Source organism: Buteo buteo, chromosome Z (assembly GCF_964188355.1).
Source record: "Buteo buteo chromosome Z, bButBut1.hap1.1, whole genome shotgun sequence".
Lineage (NCBI taxonomy): Eukaryota > Metazoa > Chordata > Aves > Accipitriformes > Accipitridae > Buteo > Buteo buteo.
Window position 1 is genome coordinate 10,950,371 of NC_134204.1, and position 19,841 is coordinate 10,970,211.

At 55.7% G+C, this 19,841-nt stretch overlaps 1 protein-coding gene across 5 annotated transcripts in view; it reads left to right on the forward strand.

Annotated features, from left to right (window-relative positions):
- The window catches only part of CNTFR (ciliary neurotrophic factor receptor), a 214,230-nt gene that overhangs the window by 111,062 nt on the left and 83,327 nt on the right, over nucleotides 1-19,841 (forward strand). For all 5 annotated transcript variants that reach the window (XM_075020556.1, XM_075020558.1, XM_075020554.1 and 2 more), the window contains one exon: nucleotides 13,528-13,609. In XM_075020556.1, the coding sequence (XP_074876657.1) occupies nucleotides 13,528-13,609 (82 nt within the window). The remainder of the gene's footprint in view (nucleotides 1-13,527; nucleotides 13,610-19,841) is intronic.

Here is a 19,841-nt window from a genome sequence, read left to right on the forward strand (position 1 = left end):
GCCAGGAGGAAGCTTTTTTGGGGCCAGGCAGAATCTGCTTCTGTGAGGGCTGTTGTACACTGTGCTGGGAGCAGCTTGATGGGTGTGAGGGGTGCAGCCAGAGATGGGGAAAGGGAGCACAAACCATTTAGGAAAGGTTAAAGAAGGTTGGGCAGTTTGAGCAGGCTGTGGGGCAGGAGGTAGAGCACCTTGGAGGTGGGGGCTCATGGGAAGAGGGGGTCTCAAGTGGACAAAGGGAGCGTTTACTGGAGGTGAGCATCCCTGCAAGAGGGCAGGAAGATGCTTGGTGTGAGGTTGGCTCCTTTCAGAAGAGCTCATTGGCTTGTTGCAGAAAAACCCTGAGCTCAATTGCTGCTGAGCCAAAAGCTGAGGGTGAAAGGGAGGGAGACAGAAGTACCGGTGGGAGGTGAGGGACCAAGTGAGCTATGGCAGTCATCCCCTCGCTGGGACAGGTTCAGCTCTGTGGCCATGGTGGAGTACTTCCACCCTCCATGAGTTTTGTGGAAGGGCATTGGCTAAACGATATGCCCAGCAGCAGGTCCAGGATAAGCCATCTCTGCATCCTTGGGGTGGAGAGTGGGGTTCTAACTGAAACCTTCTGCCGTGCCAGGGAAGTGGAAGTTGGGCTGCTGCTCTCTATCCAGGCAGCATTGCAATGGGCTCAGGCAACCAGAAAGGAGCAAAACCAGGGACAGAAATGTTTATCCCCACATTTGCTGCTCATCTGTGTCTTTACCCTGTGGTGAGTGCAGCAAGCTGATGAGTACGAGTAGACCTGACTCTGGCTCAGCTTTTCCTTTGTTCTGCCATTGACGAATATTTGGGGATTGAAAGTGAAATACAGTGCTTTCCTCTTCCAAAGTGGAAAAAAACGAAGGGAAGGGAAGGAGCCCCTCTCGCATGCTGCACCGGCAAACCCTCGTCATCCTGTAGCAGGAGGCCAGCGCACATGAATATTCCTGTGCAATATGCACGAGTGATGAGCCCCATATGCAGGCCTTGGGAGAAATTAAATATTTTCTACAGCGTTTTCCAAAGAGCCTTTCTATCAAAGTGCTCGGTCGGGAGCCAAAACGCCCCAGCATTCGCAGCCCCAGCTGGTTGACACTTTTTTTTATTATTTGATTTTTAAACACTGATGAATATTTTCTAATTAAAAAGCAAGCCCTCCCCTAAACTGAGTCTTGCCCCAGTGGATGGAGTTGAGCCAGAGTTTGGGAGGGGGCTGGAGGCCGCCAGGGACTCCACGGCTGCTCTCGGCTGCTGGTTTTTTTCCTCCTTCGGTTCTGGAGCTTGCAGGAAGGGTCCTGAGATAAAGCACACACATGGTCTGCATCTGCCTGGCCATGCCTGGTGGAAGGCAGCCGGCTGGGCAGGGGGTGGCAGCCCGGTCCCTGCCTGCTGCCTGGCCCCAGAGAGAGGGGAGGGATGAGCGCAGGCTCTGGGCAGGAGGTTTGAAGAGCACTAGCCTCCCAGGACGGAGATCACTGGGGTGCAGGTGGGCAAGGGGGACTACCAAGCAAAGTTTGACATTGCAAGGGCTGCTTTTCACATACTGGCTGTTTTGCCTGCTGGTAAAAGGTGAGAAGGAGCAAAGACATGGCATGGTTTTGGGGTGGAAGAGACAGGGCAATGGCTGGAGGGAGAGGGAGCCTGAGGAAGGGCAGATACGCAGGATGAGACCTGATGCTGGCTCTTGTCTTGAGTGCAGGGCCAAAACCCCTTGCTAGTTTTGAGGCTTACAAATGTGGTGCAGAGTTGGAGAGGAGGTGACCTGTCAGGGGCACAGGGATGGGAGGCAGGTACTGATTCTGTGGATTGGAAGGAAAGAGAGCCCAGAGAGTCCAGCAAGGGCCTGGATGCTGGGACAGGGTGATGGGCAGCAGGGTGATGTGCAGCAGCAGTGGCAGAGAGCATGGGGCCAAGCAGGAGGAGCATCAAGTGCTCCCCTGCTCGCTCCTGGGGTCTGGCAGCATGGCCAACCTCTGGAGCCACAGCCCTTAGAATTTGGATTGGATCTGTGCTCCCTGGATAGGAGTCTCTGTAGCAAGTCACAGCAGCCACTTGCATTCATGTTTAGCACTTGGCTTTGGTGGTTTACTGGTGGAAAAAGTGTCTTGGAGGAGCAATGCTGGCAGCAGCCGCCCTCGCCTTCAGCCTCCTCTGTGGCAGCTGTGGGGCTTGAGAGCAGAGCAGAGCTTGAAGACCAAAGCTCTGGTAACGGAGAAGAAAGCCACTGGGATCTTGCAAAGTGGGACCTCTCCCAGATGAGTTGTTTTTCACTTAAATAGCCAGATGGGGTTCAGACTGTTTTCTTCTTGCTGCATCCAGTGTTGGTAGGTAGGAAGGTGATGATACATCCACCTTGGATACTGTACCCTGTACACCATGAGGAAGGAAGAAAGGATCTGTACGGTTTGACATCACTAAATTGGTTCCAGGGCTTGGTACCAATGTGTGCAACTTCCCTCCCATGCAGGGCGGGAAACAAATTGGATTTTAACCCAGTTTCTCTTATGTTGAGCATTCATTTAGTTCTGCTGGCTTTACATGCAAAATCTGCCTCCGAGTGTACATCTTCTTGGCTCTTTCTTTCTCGGAAAGAGGCTGAGACCTAAATACAGTCTCGCACCACAGCTCACCTGCCAGTGGCAGCACGCAGCGATGCTGGGCTTGCCAGAGCTCACTGCTGCTAGCAAGAGCCGTGCTTAGAGGGGATCTTCATCTCCAGAGGGGTGTTTTGTTTCCCCCACCACCGCCAAGCCCCCCACGCCGCCCCGGCACGCGTTTCGCATTTCGGTCGCTCTGTCCCCCCCCTCGCCCCGCCGGAACTGCTTCCCTGATGTCAGACAGCTAATACCCCCTAACAAACATGCTAATTTAAGAGCTGTTAAAGCCAGGGGGCAGCGGGAGGTCACAGTCCACACAAACAGATGGTGTTTTGTCCTTGATAATTAAATTTTCCTGTAGTTTTGGGCGAGAGACTTTCTTGACTTTTATTTCAGCCCAGCTGCCTCGGGCCAACTCCGTTGCTGCCTCCTCATCCTCTGCTCACTCTCAGCAGACGCTGTGTGTGGGGCTGGGGCAGGACCCCAAGGAGGGCGAGGGTCCCCAGGGGGTGTCAGAGGTGCTCTCGGTGGCCCACTGGGCTCACCCCACACGCTCTGCCGGCTCCAGGCTGCAGCGGTCAGACCCCCCCCCCTCGAAGAGGCAGCAGTTGGAGGCCAGGTGAGCACCACCAGCCCGGGGCTTGCGGGTGCCCCCAGCCCGTTTTCAGCAATGCTGGTGGGCGAGAGACCCTGCGCTTCAGCCTCTCGCGGCTGCTTTTCCCCTTCTCCCGGCTCCATCCAGGCAATGCCAGGCTGGGGGGCGGGGGCCAGGGGGCTGGGGTCAGCGAGGTCCTGCTGCAAACCGAGGCGGCGGTGACGGCTAGACAGCTGCCGGCGCATGGCGAGGCTTGGTGCGCGAGTGGGGCCATGTGGGGGGGTTGGAGCGGAAAGGGGTCGATCCCCCCCCCCCCGCTTTCCCAGGAGGGTGTTTGCAGGCAGAGGGGTCAGGCACGTCACCCCAGTTCCAGCGCCAGCCCTGGGGCAGACCCCTGTGTCTACCAAAGGGGCTGCTGGCAGCAGAAGAGGCCCCGAGATGGGCTGCCCCCGCCAAAGGGAAGGACCAGTTCCTCCCTGGGCTACCACTCTCCTCACTTGTCCTCAGGGCATCACGGAGCAGCCTCAGCTTCCCCAAGCTCACCATTTTGCAGCCAGCTCAGTTGCCCGCTGCGAAAACTGGGTGCCACTGTGGCGTTTGGGAACAGTCCCCAGCAGGCTGCACAGGGGGTGCTGGGAGCCTGTGGGACAGCATGGGGTGAGCAGGGTGGAGAAACTGGATGGAACTGGGAGAACCAGTGAGCACCAAACACCATCTGGCTGCAAGGTGGGCAATGTTTCTCTCCAGCCTGTGCTTTTCCCTGCCCAGGTTTTGGGCAGCATCATTGCAGTGGGGAGGAAGGCCAGGGGCAGCCCATAATATGCAGATGCAGGACAAATGTCCCCACCATCACATCTGTCCTGGCTGCCTAGGGTGGCCTGTGTCCCCACAGCAGCTTGTGTGCTTGTGACCCCACGCTAGTTGGTGGTGTGAAGGCGTTGCTGGGACCACTGTCCAGGACGCTGCCCCATTGCACTGTTTGCAAATCCGTGCCTCAAGCGCTCTTGCAGGTGTTTGTTGCTGGAGGCATGCGTGGTGCTCATGCAAACCCACAAGCAGGAGGCCATCAGGCACAACCCACCATGGCAATCTCCCCTGCAAAACCTGCTGGTCAGCTAGGGGGGAGCCCAGGGCTGCCGGAGGTAGGGTGGGTCGGGGTGAAGAGGGGCCAGGGGACTCATGAAGGGTACAGCCGGGCAGGCTGTGGTACAGCTGTATGCATTTCATCAGCAGATGTCTGCAGAGAAGCTTGGTGAGCATGCAAGCCGGCGGTGGGGTGCCTTTCATCCCACTCACCCACCTGCAGCAGCATTCCTCCATCGGGGCACCCTATGCGGTGAGGGTCTAGAGGACCCCCTGCACCCTGTGGGGTAGTGGATGAGAGGAGAGGGCTGTGGTAGGCTCACAGCCTGGCCAGACCCGTGGTCCTCGGACCATCCAGATCCTCTCCCATGCCATTTGCTGTCCGCCATGGTCCATTGTGCTGAGAAGGAGACCACATGCCAGGGGATGGAGGGAGCTTCTGGGGCGGGTGGACAGGTTGCAGGGTGGGGAGGCCAGCATCTCCCATGGGACCTGGATGGGAAAGGACAGCAAGCAGAGACCAGTGGGGAGCACATGGTCCCCAGCACCTTGAGCCCTCGACTGCCTCCAACAGCACCCGCTGCCCTCCCTGGGCCTCGGAGGCTGCCTGGCCCCTGCCCGCCCCGTCCTCCTGCCAGCTCGTACTGCAGGCATGGGGGAGAGATGAAGCAAAGCAAAACAAATCATCCTGAGGCATCTCTGGGGGGAGGCGGCGTCGGAGTCATTGGAGTGGCTTCCTCTGTGCCAAGCACTTAAAGAAAAAAAGCCCAAAAATATAAACAAGCCAAAATTTAAATGCCCAGCAAGCTCTATACAACTGGATGCTCCCTCCCTTATGCTCCCTGCTGCTAAGCCAGCGTCTTATTCCCTCCCTGGACAAGATGGGCTGCCAAGGTCTCTTCCAGTGCTCCTCACTCCGATCATGCTCATGTCCCTGAGCCCCTGCAACACGGGCTTCAGGCTCTCATCCTCCTCCAGCTTTGTCTCAGCACGCTGGCAAAAAGCAAACCTGCTCAGCATTCTGAGTGGCGATGCTGTGGCTTCAGTCCTTGGCTGTGTTTGTGGATTTGAGAGTGAGCTGTAGCTCTCCCTGGCTTGGGAACATCACCACTGGGAGTTTTTCTGAGGCCAAGCCAGAGTGGTCCTGCCTGCGCTGGTGGGAAGGGGTCCTGTGGGCTGCAGGGTGCCAGCAGTTGGGTTGGGGCAGCAGCTGGCAGTTGTACCCCACTTGCCCCTGTGCTTCTGCAGCATCACGGTGCCGTTCACCTCTCCAACATGGTAGCATTGGGGTAACCCCAGCACCAGCAATTTTGGACCCAGTGCCCATGCTGGTGTCCAGCCACTTGCATGGGTGCTGCAGAAAACAGACCTCCAGAGGAGCAAGTTTGGGCTACTAAGAGGTGCAGTCTTCATATTTCAAGCCAAACCCCTTTGTCCCTGTGTTCCCAGGTACCATTGAGGGGGATGTTAAAGCTCCTGTCTGTGGCCAGACCCCCCCACACCCCCACTAGCAGCACCAAGGCTCCTGAGGCTTGGAAAGGCTTTGGTAACACCATGCTGCCCTACACCATGTCCACTGTGCCACGGGCATCCAGCTGATGGAGGAAGTCTGGACAACAAGCTCTGTCTGTCCTCCTTCTCCTCTTTGTTTTGCTCAGGACAGTGCGTGACTATGGCACGGTCTGGATTTTAACACTAGGATGTTTTTCTCTGCCCTGGAGGATTGCATCTTAAGGGAGGCTGGGAAGTTCATAAAGCAGCTTGGCCACAGACTGTCCTCAAGGCAAAAAGCAGGGTTGTGAGCAAAATCCTGGGGCGTTTGAAGGGCAATGCATCCTGGCGGACAAAAATAAGAAATGCTGCAAGCGTTTGCCTGGAAATCACAAAATGAACCTGGCGTGAGGAAGCAGGACCTTCCTAAAATGGTTGGGGCTGTTTGCTCAGTGTATGGCAGTTTGGTTTTGCTTTTGCAATTTGTTTTGAGTTTTGTTCCCCATCATTAATATTCTGGTTTTGTGAGTGGAGACTGGGAATTGAAGTGCCAAAATTCATTGCGACACCAGGAGCTCCTTCCCACAGTAATCACAGCCTGGAGAGGTGGAGTGAGTAGGATGTGCCCCCAGATGTGTCCGTCTTGGGTGATTTCTCCAGCTTCCAGGGAGGAGCACTGGGAGACGCCTGGACCACAAGCATCTCCCATGTCCTATCTCCCTCCCGTCTCTGTCTGATCTCCTCTGTCTGTCCCTGGCATGGTGCCATCAGCTCCATGCCACTGGGGGAAGCATCAATGGAAAAACTCAGCCCAAGACCATGCTTGAATGGAGGCACCAGAAAAAAACACCATCTTTGGCACTTCTTTAATAGAAGCAAACATCCGACTGATTACTGCAATCTCTGTCTGCAGGGAGCTGGGAAATGCTCAGCGCAGAGGAAAGTTGAGTAAAAAGAGGGGGAAAATGACATTTCCGATTGTTGGTCCAAGCTTTCCTCCATCTTGGAGGCTGTCTGGGCATGGATGTGGGGTGTGGAGGAGTGGGGCTTGGGTATGGTGGCTCAGCTGAGCTCCCTCTCCAGGTGGCACTGGTGTCCCTGAGGAATAGGCCTGGGGCAATGTTTCTCTGCAACCACTGCTGTGGGGATTCAGGCCCCCTCCTGCCCTGCCATGCTTTTCCCCAGCGCTGATTTCGAAGACATGCGATGCTTATTCGTATGCTGTGCTTTGCATTGGCTTTTATCACTGCTGGAGCAGATGGCTGGGCTTGGACCGCTGCCCTCCGCTTGCAGAAAGGCCGGTTAATGCGATGGTAGTTGCGAGGACAGGTACGGGCTGTGGGAAACGTCCCCCTTCAGGGCTCTGAGCAGTAAGAAGGGATGGGCAGCGGCAGGCAGCTGCCTGTGCAGCAGCATTGCCCCACAACGGCCGTGGCACCCAGGGCTGTTGGTAGGCAGGGTCGCTGGAGAGGTTCCCAGCTCTGTACCTGTGCAGTGTTCCCCTGACATGGCTCGTGGAGGTAGGATGTAGCTGGCAGGGAGCCGTGCCACAAGGACGGTTCCCCTGCCTGTCCTCAGGCTACGGAGGAGGCAGGTCATAGCAGCCCTGTGTGTGTCCCTTGTCCTGCTGGGAACAGGGTGTGGGATGCAGCGCCCTGATGCGTTAGGGCTCGCTTTGTCAGTTTGGAGGAGCTGCGATGTGTGGGTTGAGAGGAGAGGAACCCACCTTGCTCCTGGAGCAGAAATCCCCCAGCCCCTGCAGCTGCAGGGCAGGGACCTTGCTCCTGGGGGTCTCAGGACCCTGCTGGCCTTTCCATAGCTCCCGGCCCCAGCAGAAGCACATCACTGTGATCCACACGAGCAAGAAATTACCTGTCCTGGGAGCCAGCTTGCCAGTCAGGCAGGCTCCCAAACAGTATGAGACATTTCATGGGTTGCTTGTTCCTCCTCAAACCATCCCAGCTACTCCTGAAGCCCCTGGCCTCTGCAGTACCCCCTGGAAAACAGCTCTGGTTTTAACTGGGCTGATGGTCCCTCCAGGAGAGCCTCTTTCTTTATCCCTGTGGGCACAGGGAGCAACTTTGGTTGCTGCCTTTCTCACTGGGGCATCCTACCAGTGACATCCAGGGAAGATGGAGCAGCTCCAGGCTTCAGCACGTACGTTGGAGCCAAGAGCCCTGCAAGCCTACGGCTACCTTCAGGGGCACGTCTTCAACCAAAGCAGCTGGGATATTTTTTGAGGGCCATCCCTCCACCTTCCGTCCATTGCTCCTAGACCACGAGGGCAGGAGGGTCTGCGCAGCTGCCCAGGGGTCCAGTGGCACTCCCCAGGCCAGCAAAGGCAAAGTGATGGAGGCGCTCTGCTGTGGGCGGGCTCCTTCCTCCAGGGCATCCTCTCACTCAGCGTCTCCACTTTGTTAGGAGAAAGGGAGGAGGTGGAGGGTGGAAAGTTGCAGTCCGCGAGAGCCATGAGCGAATTAATTTCAGCTGGCCCCAGTCATCCCTGTGGCGCTCGTGGTCCAGGGGGGCAGTGCTAATCACCCTGTTGACAGTGGGGGTTTAAATTAGATTTAAGAAGGCTTTTCAAGCCGCAGGGGCTCTGACTCTGCAGGTAAGGCTTTCTGAGAGCACATATTAAGGAGATAATAAAGCCCCTCTTTTCTCTCTTCCTCTTAAGCAGCAAAGTGGAGTTCAACGCTGATGGGGCATTTTAAGGCCAGGAGGTTTTAGGGCTGTTAGCAAGTGTACAACATTAAGCGACGACTATTTTTTCCTCTCCTTTCCCTTGCCTTGCTACCAGGGGTGATCTGAAGGGAGGAGACGGTGCTCTGCTTTTGGGCTCCCAAGCGCTGCTCCCAGGGCTGCCCCCTTGCCCAGAGTGCTGCCCAGGAGTGGTGCAGTCCCTGTGGGAACTGGGGCTGGAGGGTGTCCTGCCCACAGCAAATGCTCGTCCCAGCAGCATGCACTGCCCTCCAGGAGTGATGGCATCTCACTGGAGAACCCCCAAACCCCCGGGGCTGGGGAATGTTTGGCAGGATCTCTGCTGGCAAAGGGCTGGGCTGAGCAATTGAGGGTGGCTTTGGTAAGGGTGTTTCTGTGGGGCTGGGGCCCAGGAGGTGCCTGCTGCAAGCACCTCCAGTGCAGGTGCACTGTAATGCCTACAGCTGGCGTCTGCACTACAGGCGTCGTAGCATCACATCTTGGGGACAGGCAGATTGTGACCGCTCCTGCAGGATAGGTGTGCTGCAGTGTCTATGGTCAGCATCTGCGGTACAGGTGTACGGTACCATCTACAGTCAGCATCTGCGGTACAGGTGTGCTGTAAGGTCAACAATCAGTATCTGCAGTACAGGTGTCCTGTAGTGTCTGCAGTTGGCATCTGCAGTACGGGTGTGCTGTAGTGTCTGCAGTCAGTGTGTGCAGTACAGGTGTATCGTAGCACCTACAGTTCGTGTCTGCAGTACAGGCACACCAGAGCATTTGCAGTCGGTGTCTGCAGTACAGGCATAGCGTAGCAGCTACAGTCGGTGTCTGCAGTACAGGCGTACCATGGTGTCTACAGCCACTGTCTGCAGTAGAGGTTGTACCGAAGCGTCTACAGTTGCTGTCTGCCGTACAGGCACACCATAGTGTCTACAGTGGGTGCCCAGAGTACAGGCGCTGCAGAGCTCCTTTGGAAGGCTCTAGGCAAGGCTGCAGGGGGGACGTGTGGGAAGGAAACGACTTAAAGGAGCTTTTTTCTCCCCCGGCTCACCACTTCAGAGCCAAGCCCTGTAACAATACCTGGTGGGGAATTGCCCAACGGAAGACTTTGTCGTGGAGACAATAGGTTTTGAAACTACCACTTTTTTTGTGTGTGAGCCACCCACTTCCAGAATGAGGTCTTACTTATTTGTCATTGCTGGGAGGGGGCTGTGGCAGGTGAGAGTTGTGGGGGAAGGCTGGGGTGCAGCCCGTGTCCCTCACCAGCCAGGGATAGCCCTGCCCTGGAGTTGCTGTTTCCAGCTGCCAGCTGGTACCCCAAGTGAGCATCCCAAGGCTTTGGGGATCCTTCTAAGGGAGAGCTGGAGAGATTCCTCCCTCTGCCTGCTCAGAAGAGGACACTGGGACTGTTCAGCAGATGGTGGCACCCTACTTTTTGTCTGGATACACGATCCCCTTCTCTCTTGCTGCCCACCTTGGGACTGTCCTCACCCCATCACACCACAATAGTCACATCACTGTGCCCCTTCAATCCTGCTTGCAGTGGCAGTTTCTGGACTTGTCTTCATGTAGGTCTGGCCACAACCCCCTTCTGCATAGCCTGATCCAGCTCAGGGAAAGCATGACTGGAAATGCGTTTGGTTTAGACCAAGAGCTGCTGGAGGGGACCATATTCATGTCCATGCTGAGTTGTATTCTGCTAAGAGTGACTGTGACTGATGTCCTCATTACCCTTGGTGCAGAGGACAAGGCAGGGAAGGATCAACTAGTTTCTCCCAAAACAAGAAGCTGGGGACAGCAAGGAAGGCTGCCGGAGGTGGCTCCAGCTCCAGAGCCACCAGGCCACTGCATCTCGTGTGCCCCCTTGCCTCCCTCCACTCCTGCTCAGGCTCCTCTTTCCCCTCCGGCACCAAGAGATGATTCACTACAGGGTCAAAAGCAAATATTCTCCAACCTCTTTTTCTGCAGAAGGCTGAGTTTCCCACTGCTGGATTTGCTGTGTAATAAATGCAGTTCACCACTATCACCTTTCTACTGGTCCGTGCCAGAACAGGGATGCAGCCCAGGGAGCTGCACACCTGGGGAGATGCTGCTCACTGGCCCATGCACCCACATGCTGGGGTGCTGGCTTTTGCTAGAAAAACCATTAAATGAGCAAATACAGCAAATGGAAATTTGCTTTAGAAGCATCTGCAGAAATTGTGAAGCTTTTGTTATGTGCTTTGAAAAAAAAATCAACATGGCTTTGGGAAAAACAGGCAAACAAAGCAAATACTGCACGTGAAATTGCAATTTGAGTGAGAAAAAGTTGGTTTTCTGGCTAGATTTTTGGCACTAAAATAACTCCAGCTCCTGCCTGGTGGCAGGGCTGATCTCTGAGAAGAAATAAGGTTTTGCAGGGCGAAAGCAGCTGAGCAGTGAAGTCTCTGTGCCTGCACTGGGAGCCTCTGCCTGTGTCCTGGCCATGCCATGGAGTCCCCAGGGACCTCGGCTGGGTCCCTTCTCTCTCTCTTTTTAGACATGTAGCCAAACAGCATCACCCTTGAGACTGTGAGTGCTTCTGGACAGAAACCATCCCTTGCCACCTAACTGTGGTGCCCGTCTCCACACTGGTCCAGCCTTGCCAGACACGTGGGCAGGAGCAGCAGCAATTATTTTAACAACTGATAAGATGAGGAGCAGCAGGGGAGGGTGGATGGCTTTGCTCCCCGGCAGGACCAAGAGGTAGAGCGTGATGGTTGGTGATGATATTTGCACAGGCGCAAGCCAAACTGAAGGCTACAGCGAGCAGATCTCATGCTTTTCAAAGAGCAGAGTGATTGCAGGGGGTCAGAGGGGATCCTGTCCTGTCTCCCATCATTGCCACTGTCCCCAGAGATGGGATGGCTGCGCTACCTGGGGTACCCGGACTGTGGTGCGGGGCGGGGGGGCTCTGGCCCTGGTGCAACTCCTTGCCTGCTTCAATTCCTGGTGCCACCCACCAACTTCCAGGGTTGCAGGGAGGGAATATTCAGTGGAAAATGAATTTGGCATCGGTAGGGAGAGTCGGCTCCTGGTTTGCAGGCAGGTCCTCCCGAGCTGCTTGGGGCCCCGCATGCCAGCACTGCGGGGTTATGGCATTGCCACCCACCTCGGCTCCCAGCCATCACCCCACTCCCCGAGCTGCCGCTTGCGGTGGTAGCTAGCGCAGAGGCAGGGTGGCAGCAGGGGGGCCACATTGCAGGCACGGTGGGGACACATGGAGGAGACAGAGCGGAGAGAGTGCATGGGGAAAAAGAGAAGCAGGAGAGAAGAAGCAGAGTGAATGATAACGATGTTGTAATTAGCACTCAGCACTCCTTGCCCAGAGCTTTCAAAGGAAGGTCACCTTCATTATCTCTGTTTTACAGGAGGGGAAACTGAGGCACAGGGGAGGCAGTGAATGCGATTTGCTCAAGGTGACCCGGGAGGGCTGGGGCTGGGTTGGGAGCCAGGTCTGGGGCTGGCATGTCTGTGCTATGCAGCCACAGCGTGCTGGGGATGGCTCTCGCTGCCAGCCTTCCCGGCCCAAACCCAGCACTGCAAATTCAGCAGCAAGGCTGTGCGTCCCCTCTGCCCATCTTCAGGCTCCCCATTTTCAGACCCCCCCATCTCCCTGAGCATCCCTTCCCCTGAGAGGCATTTGAGGCCGTGCTGGTCCAGCTCCACCCCAAAATCTGCTCGTGATACTGCTCCCAGCCGCTCTTGCCTTCCCCTCCAGCCCTGCAAAGGCTCATGTCCTACTGCGAACCCAAGGCCATCTGGGCTCCTGCAACAGCCGTGTTGGGTAATGGAATATGTTTTGCTGGGTTTTTTTCTCTGGCCAGTACAGCTCCCCCTTTATTTAGGTTTAAATAGATGCCATCTGGCTAACGAGCCCATACTCATGTTCTAGATTAAAAGGCAATCCTCCACGCGTTACTGATACGGTGCTGGAGATTAGAGAGGTTTAAACGGTTTTGAAGGTGTAATTTGCTTTTCACGCATGGTGTTATTTACCTCCTGGCGGGTGGGCCGGCATCCCCGATGCTGTCCCCAGCAGCTCCCTCCCGGCTCCGGTCTCCTCTACCAGCCCTGGGTGCAAGAAGAGGAGAGTTCAGGCATCTCCAAGCCTGACAGACCTGCGCAGGGCATCCTTGCGGTTGTTGCTGCCGTTTGGGCACTCCCAGGGTGGCTCATTGATGCAGGGAGGATGTTCCCTGCTTGTCCCTAAAGCTCAGCATGCCTCCACCTGGCTGCCTTCTTAGCTGTCCCCTCTTCCACACCTCCCTGCACCCCAGCATCCCCCGGGACATGGCACATCTCACCGGGACAGAGCAGCCTCTGCCCCTCTCCCAGCCCAGAGGGACAGGGCTGACCGTGGCCCAGCGGGGTGTTGGTGGCAGGTGGCTGAGGCAGCGTGTGAAGTCACTGCGAAGGCACCGATGAGGATTATGCAGTCCCTGGCATGCCCAGAAATATTGCTGCTGTTGCACTGGGCTGGCGGGCAGCAGAGTGCTTGGTGCTAGCAGCAGAAGGGGCCACACCGGAGCAGCAGCTGCCCATGCTGGGATCTGTATCTTGCACATCCTAAGCACCGGCTGCTGCTGTGAAGTGCCTGGGTGTGCTCCCATCTCTTCAAAATACCTGCGCAACCCACTTGAAAGCAGTGTGTGCTCCCAGGGTGATGCTGCAGCTGCCAAGGAGAGACCAGCACCAGGGTTTGACTTTCTTAAGGGAAATGTTGAAAAGGAGATGAGGAAAATACAGAATTTGTGCAAGGCATATTGTAACCTGCGGGCACCTGGTTGTGCTGGCAGCTCCCATGGAAAGTGCCACAGGCTATTGAGTGATGAAGCACATGCTAAGAAAATGCCTCATTTTACAGTGAGTTCCCCTGTGGCTGAGATGAAGTCTCACGCCGTGGCCATCTCCTTGTGGTCCCATCACGGCCTGCAGCTGCCTGGGAGGAACCGGCTCTTGGCATGCCACGTGTGAGATCTCCTGGGGGCAAACCCTGACTGCTCCTGCCTGTGTTTGCTTCCACAGATGGCTAACCCTGTCCCGTCAGCCTGCTGCATGGTGCTCGCCGTGGTGGTGGTGGTGTACGCCCAGAGACACAGCCAGCAGGGTGAGTCTCTTCTCCCACCTTGGAGGTCCTGAAAAATGTGAATGCTGCTCCTCTGGCCTCTCTCCCAGGGTGAGCCGGGTGCACCCTTTTGGCTTGCCTGATATTACGTTTCTGGATGTTGTCACTTTTCTCCTCTCCGTGACACATGCATCCCCTCCTGCCCACTGCTGTGGGGTTTGGGCATCCTGCATCCCCCTCAGTGCCCCCTGGTTCCCCTCGCCCTGCCCACATCCCTGCATGTCCCAGGGTGCCGCTACAGCCAGGGCACCTCTTCCCACCTCTGCACCCCCCCTTTTTTGCATGTTGCCCTGTGCAACCCACCCGTGAAGGGATGAGCAGGTGGGAAGAAGCAGCAGCCTGACAGCCCCAAGCCCTGACACCCTACCTGGTGACTGTGTCGGATGCCTCATCCTGCTCTCACCTCCTTGGGGTGACTTTGTCCCCCTTGCCACCACACATTGGTGCCCACCACTATCTCACTCCTCTCCAGGTTAGCAGAGGGTTCAGGGCTTACCTTAGTGACGGCTTGAGAGAGACTACATTTTAGAGTCACTGGTGGCATTTGGAGCTGGAGGACCCCACATGATATTGGGTCTAGGCAGGAGCAGGAAGGTTACGTGGGGGACGGTTGGGTCCCACTGTGGGGTCACCTGTGGCAGCCCTGCAAAAATGGGACAAAATGGCGGACCTCCAAAATTTGCTGGCTTTCCTGGCAGTCAGCCTGGCTGTAGTTGCTTTTTGTGGATTATAGGGGGGAATTTTGCTGATTAACTCCAGTAAGGACATCTGTGCATCCATGGGCTCCGTGGGATTAAGGAACCCAGCCAGAGTACCCTGCTGAGTTGCTCTAAATCCATCTGGGTGGGTTTACATTGCTGGAAGCTGCCAGCTTGGACAGGAAGCAGCTGGGGTTTGGCAGCACGTCCCCATCCGCTCTCCAGACACAGAGGGAGCTTGCTGGGTGGTGTTGCAGGAGCATTCCTAGCACCTTCCCAGGGTGCCTGCTGAAAGCATTCGGGTGCTGAGCTGTGTGCTCCTTGTGGTGGTGTGATGCTTTCTGCAGAGAAGCAATGCTGCTTGGTCCCGCTCTGCTTGCAGGACTGCTGCCTGGGAAGTCTTGAAGAAGCCACTGTCAAGGCTGCCAGAGCATCCTTTAGTTGCACCATGCTGCTTCCCTCCATGCTGTGGGAATGGCAGCCCAGACAGGGAGATGTACAAAACACCGAAGTGCCAGGTACTTCAGGATTATGCATACTTGGAATGTGTTGTCTAGACAGAGAAACACACTGGCCAGCACTGGCCAGAGCCATGCATTTTGCTGCTGGCAGCAGCACGCTGGCACAGAGAGCACCGCTCCGGGTAAGGCCCCTGGCCAGGCGAGCTGCAACAACTGTCACCTTCTGCTCTGTGATCCAGCAGGATTCAGGGGTTTGGCAGCAGAGCCTCCCCATCCCTGTGTCCCTCCTCTTTCCCTTGCCTGGCTGCACCCAGCAGGGAGGTATCTGGGGCACCAGCTTGAAAACAGAGCTGCTGAGACCTGAGGGCATCAACAAGCGCCTGAAGGGGGTGCGGGGCATGAGGCAGGGCTCTCCCCATCTGCAGGAGCCAGAGAGACTGCTCTGCACTGGGGGACATAACAAGGAGAGAGGGGGGAAAACTGGGTATAAGAGCTGGAGGAAGGTTTGTAGGGCACTTCCAGGACTGTCCTCAATCTGTTCCCCAGAGGCATCATGTGTCCCTCCTGGGCACCTCTCTGAAACACTGATGTGATGTTCTGGGCAGGGACTTTGGAGCTGTCCACCCCACCGTGCCTGGCTTGGGGAGGCTGCACGCGTGCAAGTGAAGTCGGGGAGGATCTGCCCCGCGTTGGAGACCCAAGGGGTGTGCTCCATCCTCCCCACTCAGAGCTCACCCCCTGCACCCCTGCAGCCTCCCCTCACCAGCCAACCCTGGGGCTCATCCCCCACCAGCCGGGTACTCAGGCTGGAAAAACACAGCAGGAGTGGGGTGGGAGGATGGATTAATCCCACTGGTGTCAGGGACTGGGTGGAGTGGGGGGAGGACGCTGGCATAGAGTCCATTTATCATGCACTTGAGGCACGCTCGTCTTTAATAGCTCATGAAGCACTTTAAGAGATGCATTAGCACTGAATACTTGAGTGAGGAGGATGTGACAAGCTGTTAAGTGAGCACGAGCACGATGCATGGAGCCTGGCCACCGCTTCTGGCTCTCACGTGCACCCTGGTGATTACTGGAGCTCAGGCTCGGTGGAGGTGAGGCTGTTCATGCATTAACCCCTCTGCGGCTCACCTTTGGTCCTTCTCCTTGGAGCTGGCAGAGCAAAGGGTGCATTTGTCTGGGATGCGGGAGCCCAGGATGCTCCCCAGTGTTGGGGGTGAGGTGGGATGGAGAGGGTCAGAAGTCAGCAGGTTTGGGTATCCTCCCTCTCTCTGGTCACAGAGCTCCCTTGCTTAGCATCTGTGGCAGGTTGCTAAAGTTACACCTGCACCACCCTGCTGGGCACTGCTGCTTCCAGCTACCCTTGGGGGTAGGCACTGTGTGGTGGGAGACCAGGGCCATCGCTCAGGGCAGCCCCAGGGGGATGTTTGCAGGGTTGCACTAATGTGCTGGCTTGGGCATTGGGTTTTGGGTGTCCTGCTGCAGGGAAGGGCAAAAGGGCAGCAAAAGAGGGTGTTCGTGAGGCGCTCTGCCATAGCACAGCCCCTTGTGTCACCCCGACCAGGAGGCATGTGGATAGAGCAGAATGCCTGGCTGCGGGTGGAGGGATGCCACCCCCCAGGAGAAACATCCCTGATTTCTCAGGTAGTGTCTTCACCCCTGGAATAGATCAAGCCATCGAAAGGGGATTGCTCCCAGCCCACGTCCACCATGGGGTCTTTGGTTCTGGTGTTTTGGGGCAGCAGGGTTGGGACCACGGGTGCCGCTGGAGCCACCAGCGCTGCTGTCGGACGGGAGTTGCACGGTGCACTCATGGCTAATCCTACTGCTGCTGAACCAGTCACCCCATGCCCCTCAGCCCCTCACGCTGGGTGGCTCTGGCAGGCTCCGATGGTGTGCTTAGCGTGAGTGGGATTGCTGCTGCTCGCTGCCACTGCATTGAACACACACCCTTCCCCAGCCCAGCTGGGGCAGCCGGCGCAGGGTCGTTTGGAACAGCCAGCTCAGTGCTCCTGAATTTAGCAAAGGAAAAGGTGATGCACTGAGTAAAATTGGAAGTGGGGGGAAAAGAGTTGAGGCTTGCAGGGCTTAGCTGCCGGAATAGGTTGGCATAAGGTGATGTTTGGCCCTCCTGCTGGACTCACTGGGCAAGTGGTCCAGGGATGTCCCCCTGGTGCATGGGTAAGCTCTAGAAGTAAACCACCTTCAGATGGGGCTGCCGGATGGGAGGCAGCCTGCCTCCAGAGACAGGCATTGCCCTGGTCAGCCACAGGGCTGTTCCCACCAGCACAGCTCCCAGCCAGCACAGAGGGATGGGCAGGAGCTGCAAGGAGAAATGGGAAGGGAGAGAGGAGGCAGAACTGGCTAAGACCGTACAGGAGAGCCCGGTGCCCTCACCATTATTGTGGGTAGCTCAGTTTTCCTTTGTGTGTTTCCTTCTCCAGGCAGTGGTTTCTGCCAATTTATGTCGGAGTAGAAGAAGGTGATGGGGAAAGCTCAGCAGAGCACAGAAGTGATGTTGCCTGCTGCGACACTCGCACCTTTGGTTAGCCAGGGCTCCATCGTGTGAGAGCAGTGCTGGCGGGGGTCTCTGCGGTGCAGAGACCCTCTCCCTAGCAGGGCTTGGGCACCCTCAAAGGAAGGAGAGAGGCCACAGCATGAGCCCTGGGGCTTTGCTAAAGCTCCTTACCTGGGAAGTGTGTACATGGTGGAGATGCCCAACTGCGTGTCAGGCCATAAAATATACGTGCATGGGTGATTTCAGCTCTTTCGATTCATTGCTGTGACTGCCCCTGGCTGGACTTAGCTGTTCCCAGTAGACCCAAGAGCTACAGCAGTCCTGGAAAGAGGGAGCACTGCTTCCCCAGGCTCCTGCCACAACCAAAGCATCTTCCCCACCTGTCAGCTCTCCCAGAGTTATGTCCACGTCTGTCTCAGATTGAGATTTCTCTGCTTTTAAGAGAGGAGTAATTCTGCTTTATTGATCCTCACCTTGCTGAATTAACTCATGTTTAAACAATAATTATGTTTTCACCCAGGAGAGGAGACAAAGAGATAAGCATCTCTGGAAATGAATGCATTTCAGTTGCCACATGCTGGGGTTAATTTATTGATGGGCGCAGAAGCTGCTATCTCCTCTCTCACCAGCAACAAGCAATTAGCCCCCATCATTCCTCAACCGAGGAAAAGAAAGAGAGATTTTGTTTCATTACTTTCCCTTCTCTCTTGCTCTCTTAAGCCCTGGCACTAATCTTTTGCAATCGGTTCTGCTGCAAAGCCTCCCGGGAGCTCCAGTTTGCATGCGCCTCGTTAGAAATGCTGCCCACATTTCAGCTAAGACAAAGCCTGGGCCGGTAAACAGCCTTCAAAATGCACAGCAAAGCCATGCAAATTGGCTTTTCGAATAGAAACCAACTGTAGATATCTCCCTGTCTCCCTTCCCCACATTGTCCAATGTTTTCCGTGTGGCATTTGTTGGCTGACGGGGATGCAACCAGCTCTTTTTGGACTCTGCTTCCTCCCACATCAATCAGCCCATGCAACTCCCCAGGGCATCTGCTTGGCACGGTTAAACTAGTTGCTTTGCTTTTGGGGGTATTCTCTGGTTTTTCTGTGTAGGAGATGGTTTGTAGATTCATGCAGGAACGTGTGGTTTGTTTGTAGACATCTGAGTACGTTTTGATTGTTGCGCAAATGCTGTTCAGTTAAAGTGCCTGGATTCAAGTGGCGTGATGAGCTACCTGGGCCTGGAAGCTTGGTCTTCTGCCCATGAGTGTGCAGGGGTGGTGTGCATCCAACCTACAACAGCACTGCAGGAGTAGTCTCTCCAAATATACATACAGAACGTTCTCTTCTCTTCTCTTCTCTTCTCTTCTCTTCTCTTCTCTTCTCTTCTCTTCTCTTCTTTCTCTTCTCTTCTTCCCTCCTCTCCCCTCCTCTCTCACCCACCACGCTATTGGAGTGCCCTTCAGTCATGCATTAAGCGACATGACTAACATCTGTCATGTGTTGTTTGTTTTTCCACCCGTTCCCCAGGGCAAGATGCGTGTGCAACAGAGTGTTTTGGAATTTTTGTAATTGCCCGAGCGCAGGCACTCGCTGGGGAAGGCAAGGTCAAAGGGAGCGCCTGTGTGTGCGCTGAGCAGCCGACTGGGTGGCTGGAGATGGTGTGTGCTTCCCGCAGAGCCTTGTTTCACGCTCAGGCTGGGGCCGGTGCGGGAGAAAGCTCTGTCTCCTCATTAGAAAGCACCTTCCCACCTCCCGTGACACCTCCTTGCGTCTCAGGCCAAGTTTTGCTCTCATCACAGCACACTGGCACTTCATCTCTGGGTGGCTCCTGCCAAGGCCTTATCAGCGTCGTCCTCCCCAGGATGCAGCCCTGCCTTCTGCGAGTCTGACCTACATTCCTCCACTGGAGATGAATGGATTTGTGTTTGGCTGCCTAAAACACATGCTCTTGCTGAGGGAAGGCTAGTATATTAACTGCTCCAGAGCTCTGCGTGCAATGGTCTCGTCCTTTCCATTATATACATTTGTGTCACTGGCAAACTTTGCCAGCAACAGTTTTATGTTGCCTTCAAGATAATTGATAAGACGAGTGATTAGCAATTGGCCAAGAACAGATCCCTGCAGGGCCGCGCTGGGAACACCCTCCTGCAATGACGATTCCCCATTAACAATTAATTCCCCATTAGCAATTCCATTTTTTAATCCTTCCTGTTATAACTCTGGATGCTCTCATTATCCAGCTGGCTGAAATACCAGCCTCGCTCCAAACTGCAGCCCTTTTCAGCATGTGATCTGGTTTCAGAGCATTTCCAGGACCTCTCTCCAGTTAGGAAGCAAGGTTTGGGGTAGCCTTTACCTGCCCCACCATCCCTCACTCTTTGCAAGCCTTCTCAAAGCCAAAATGCTCTTCCAATTTGCTTTGTGGAGAGCTTGGAGATCCAGAATCAAGGCATAGTGCTGGATCTATAAAATGACATGTCTTAGCACTAGAAGGATGTTATCAGGGTTTGCTCAGTGCAGTCAAAGTTGGGGGGCTTAGCTCAG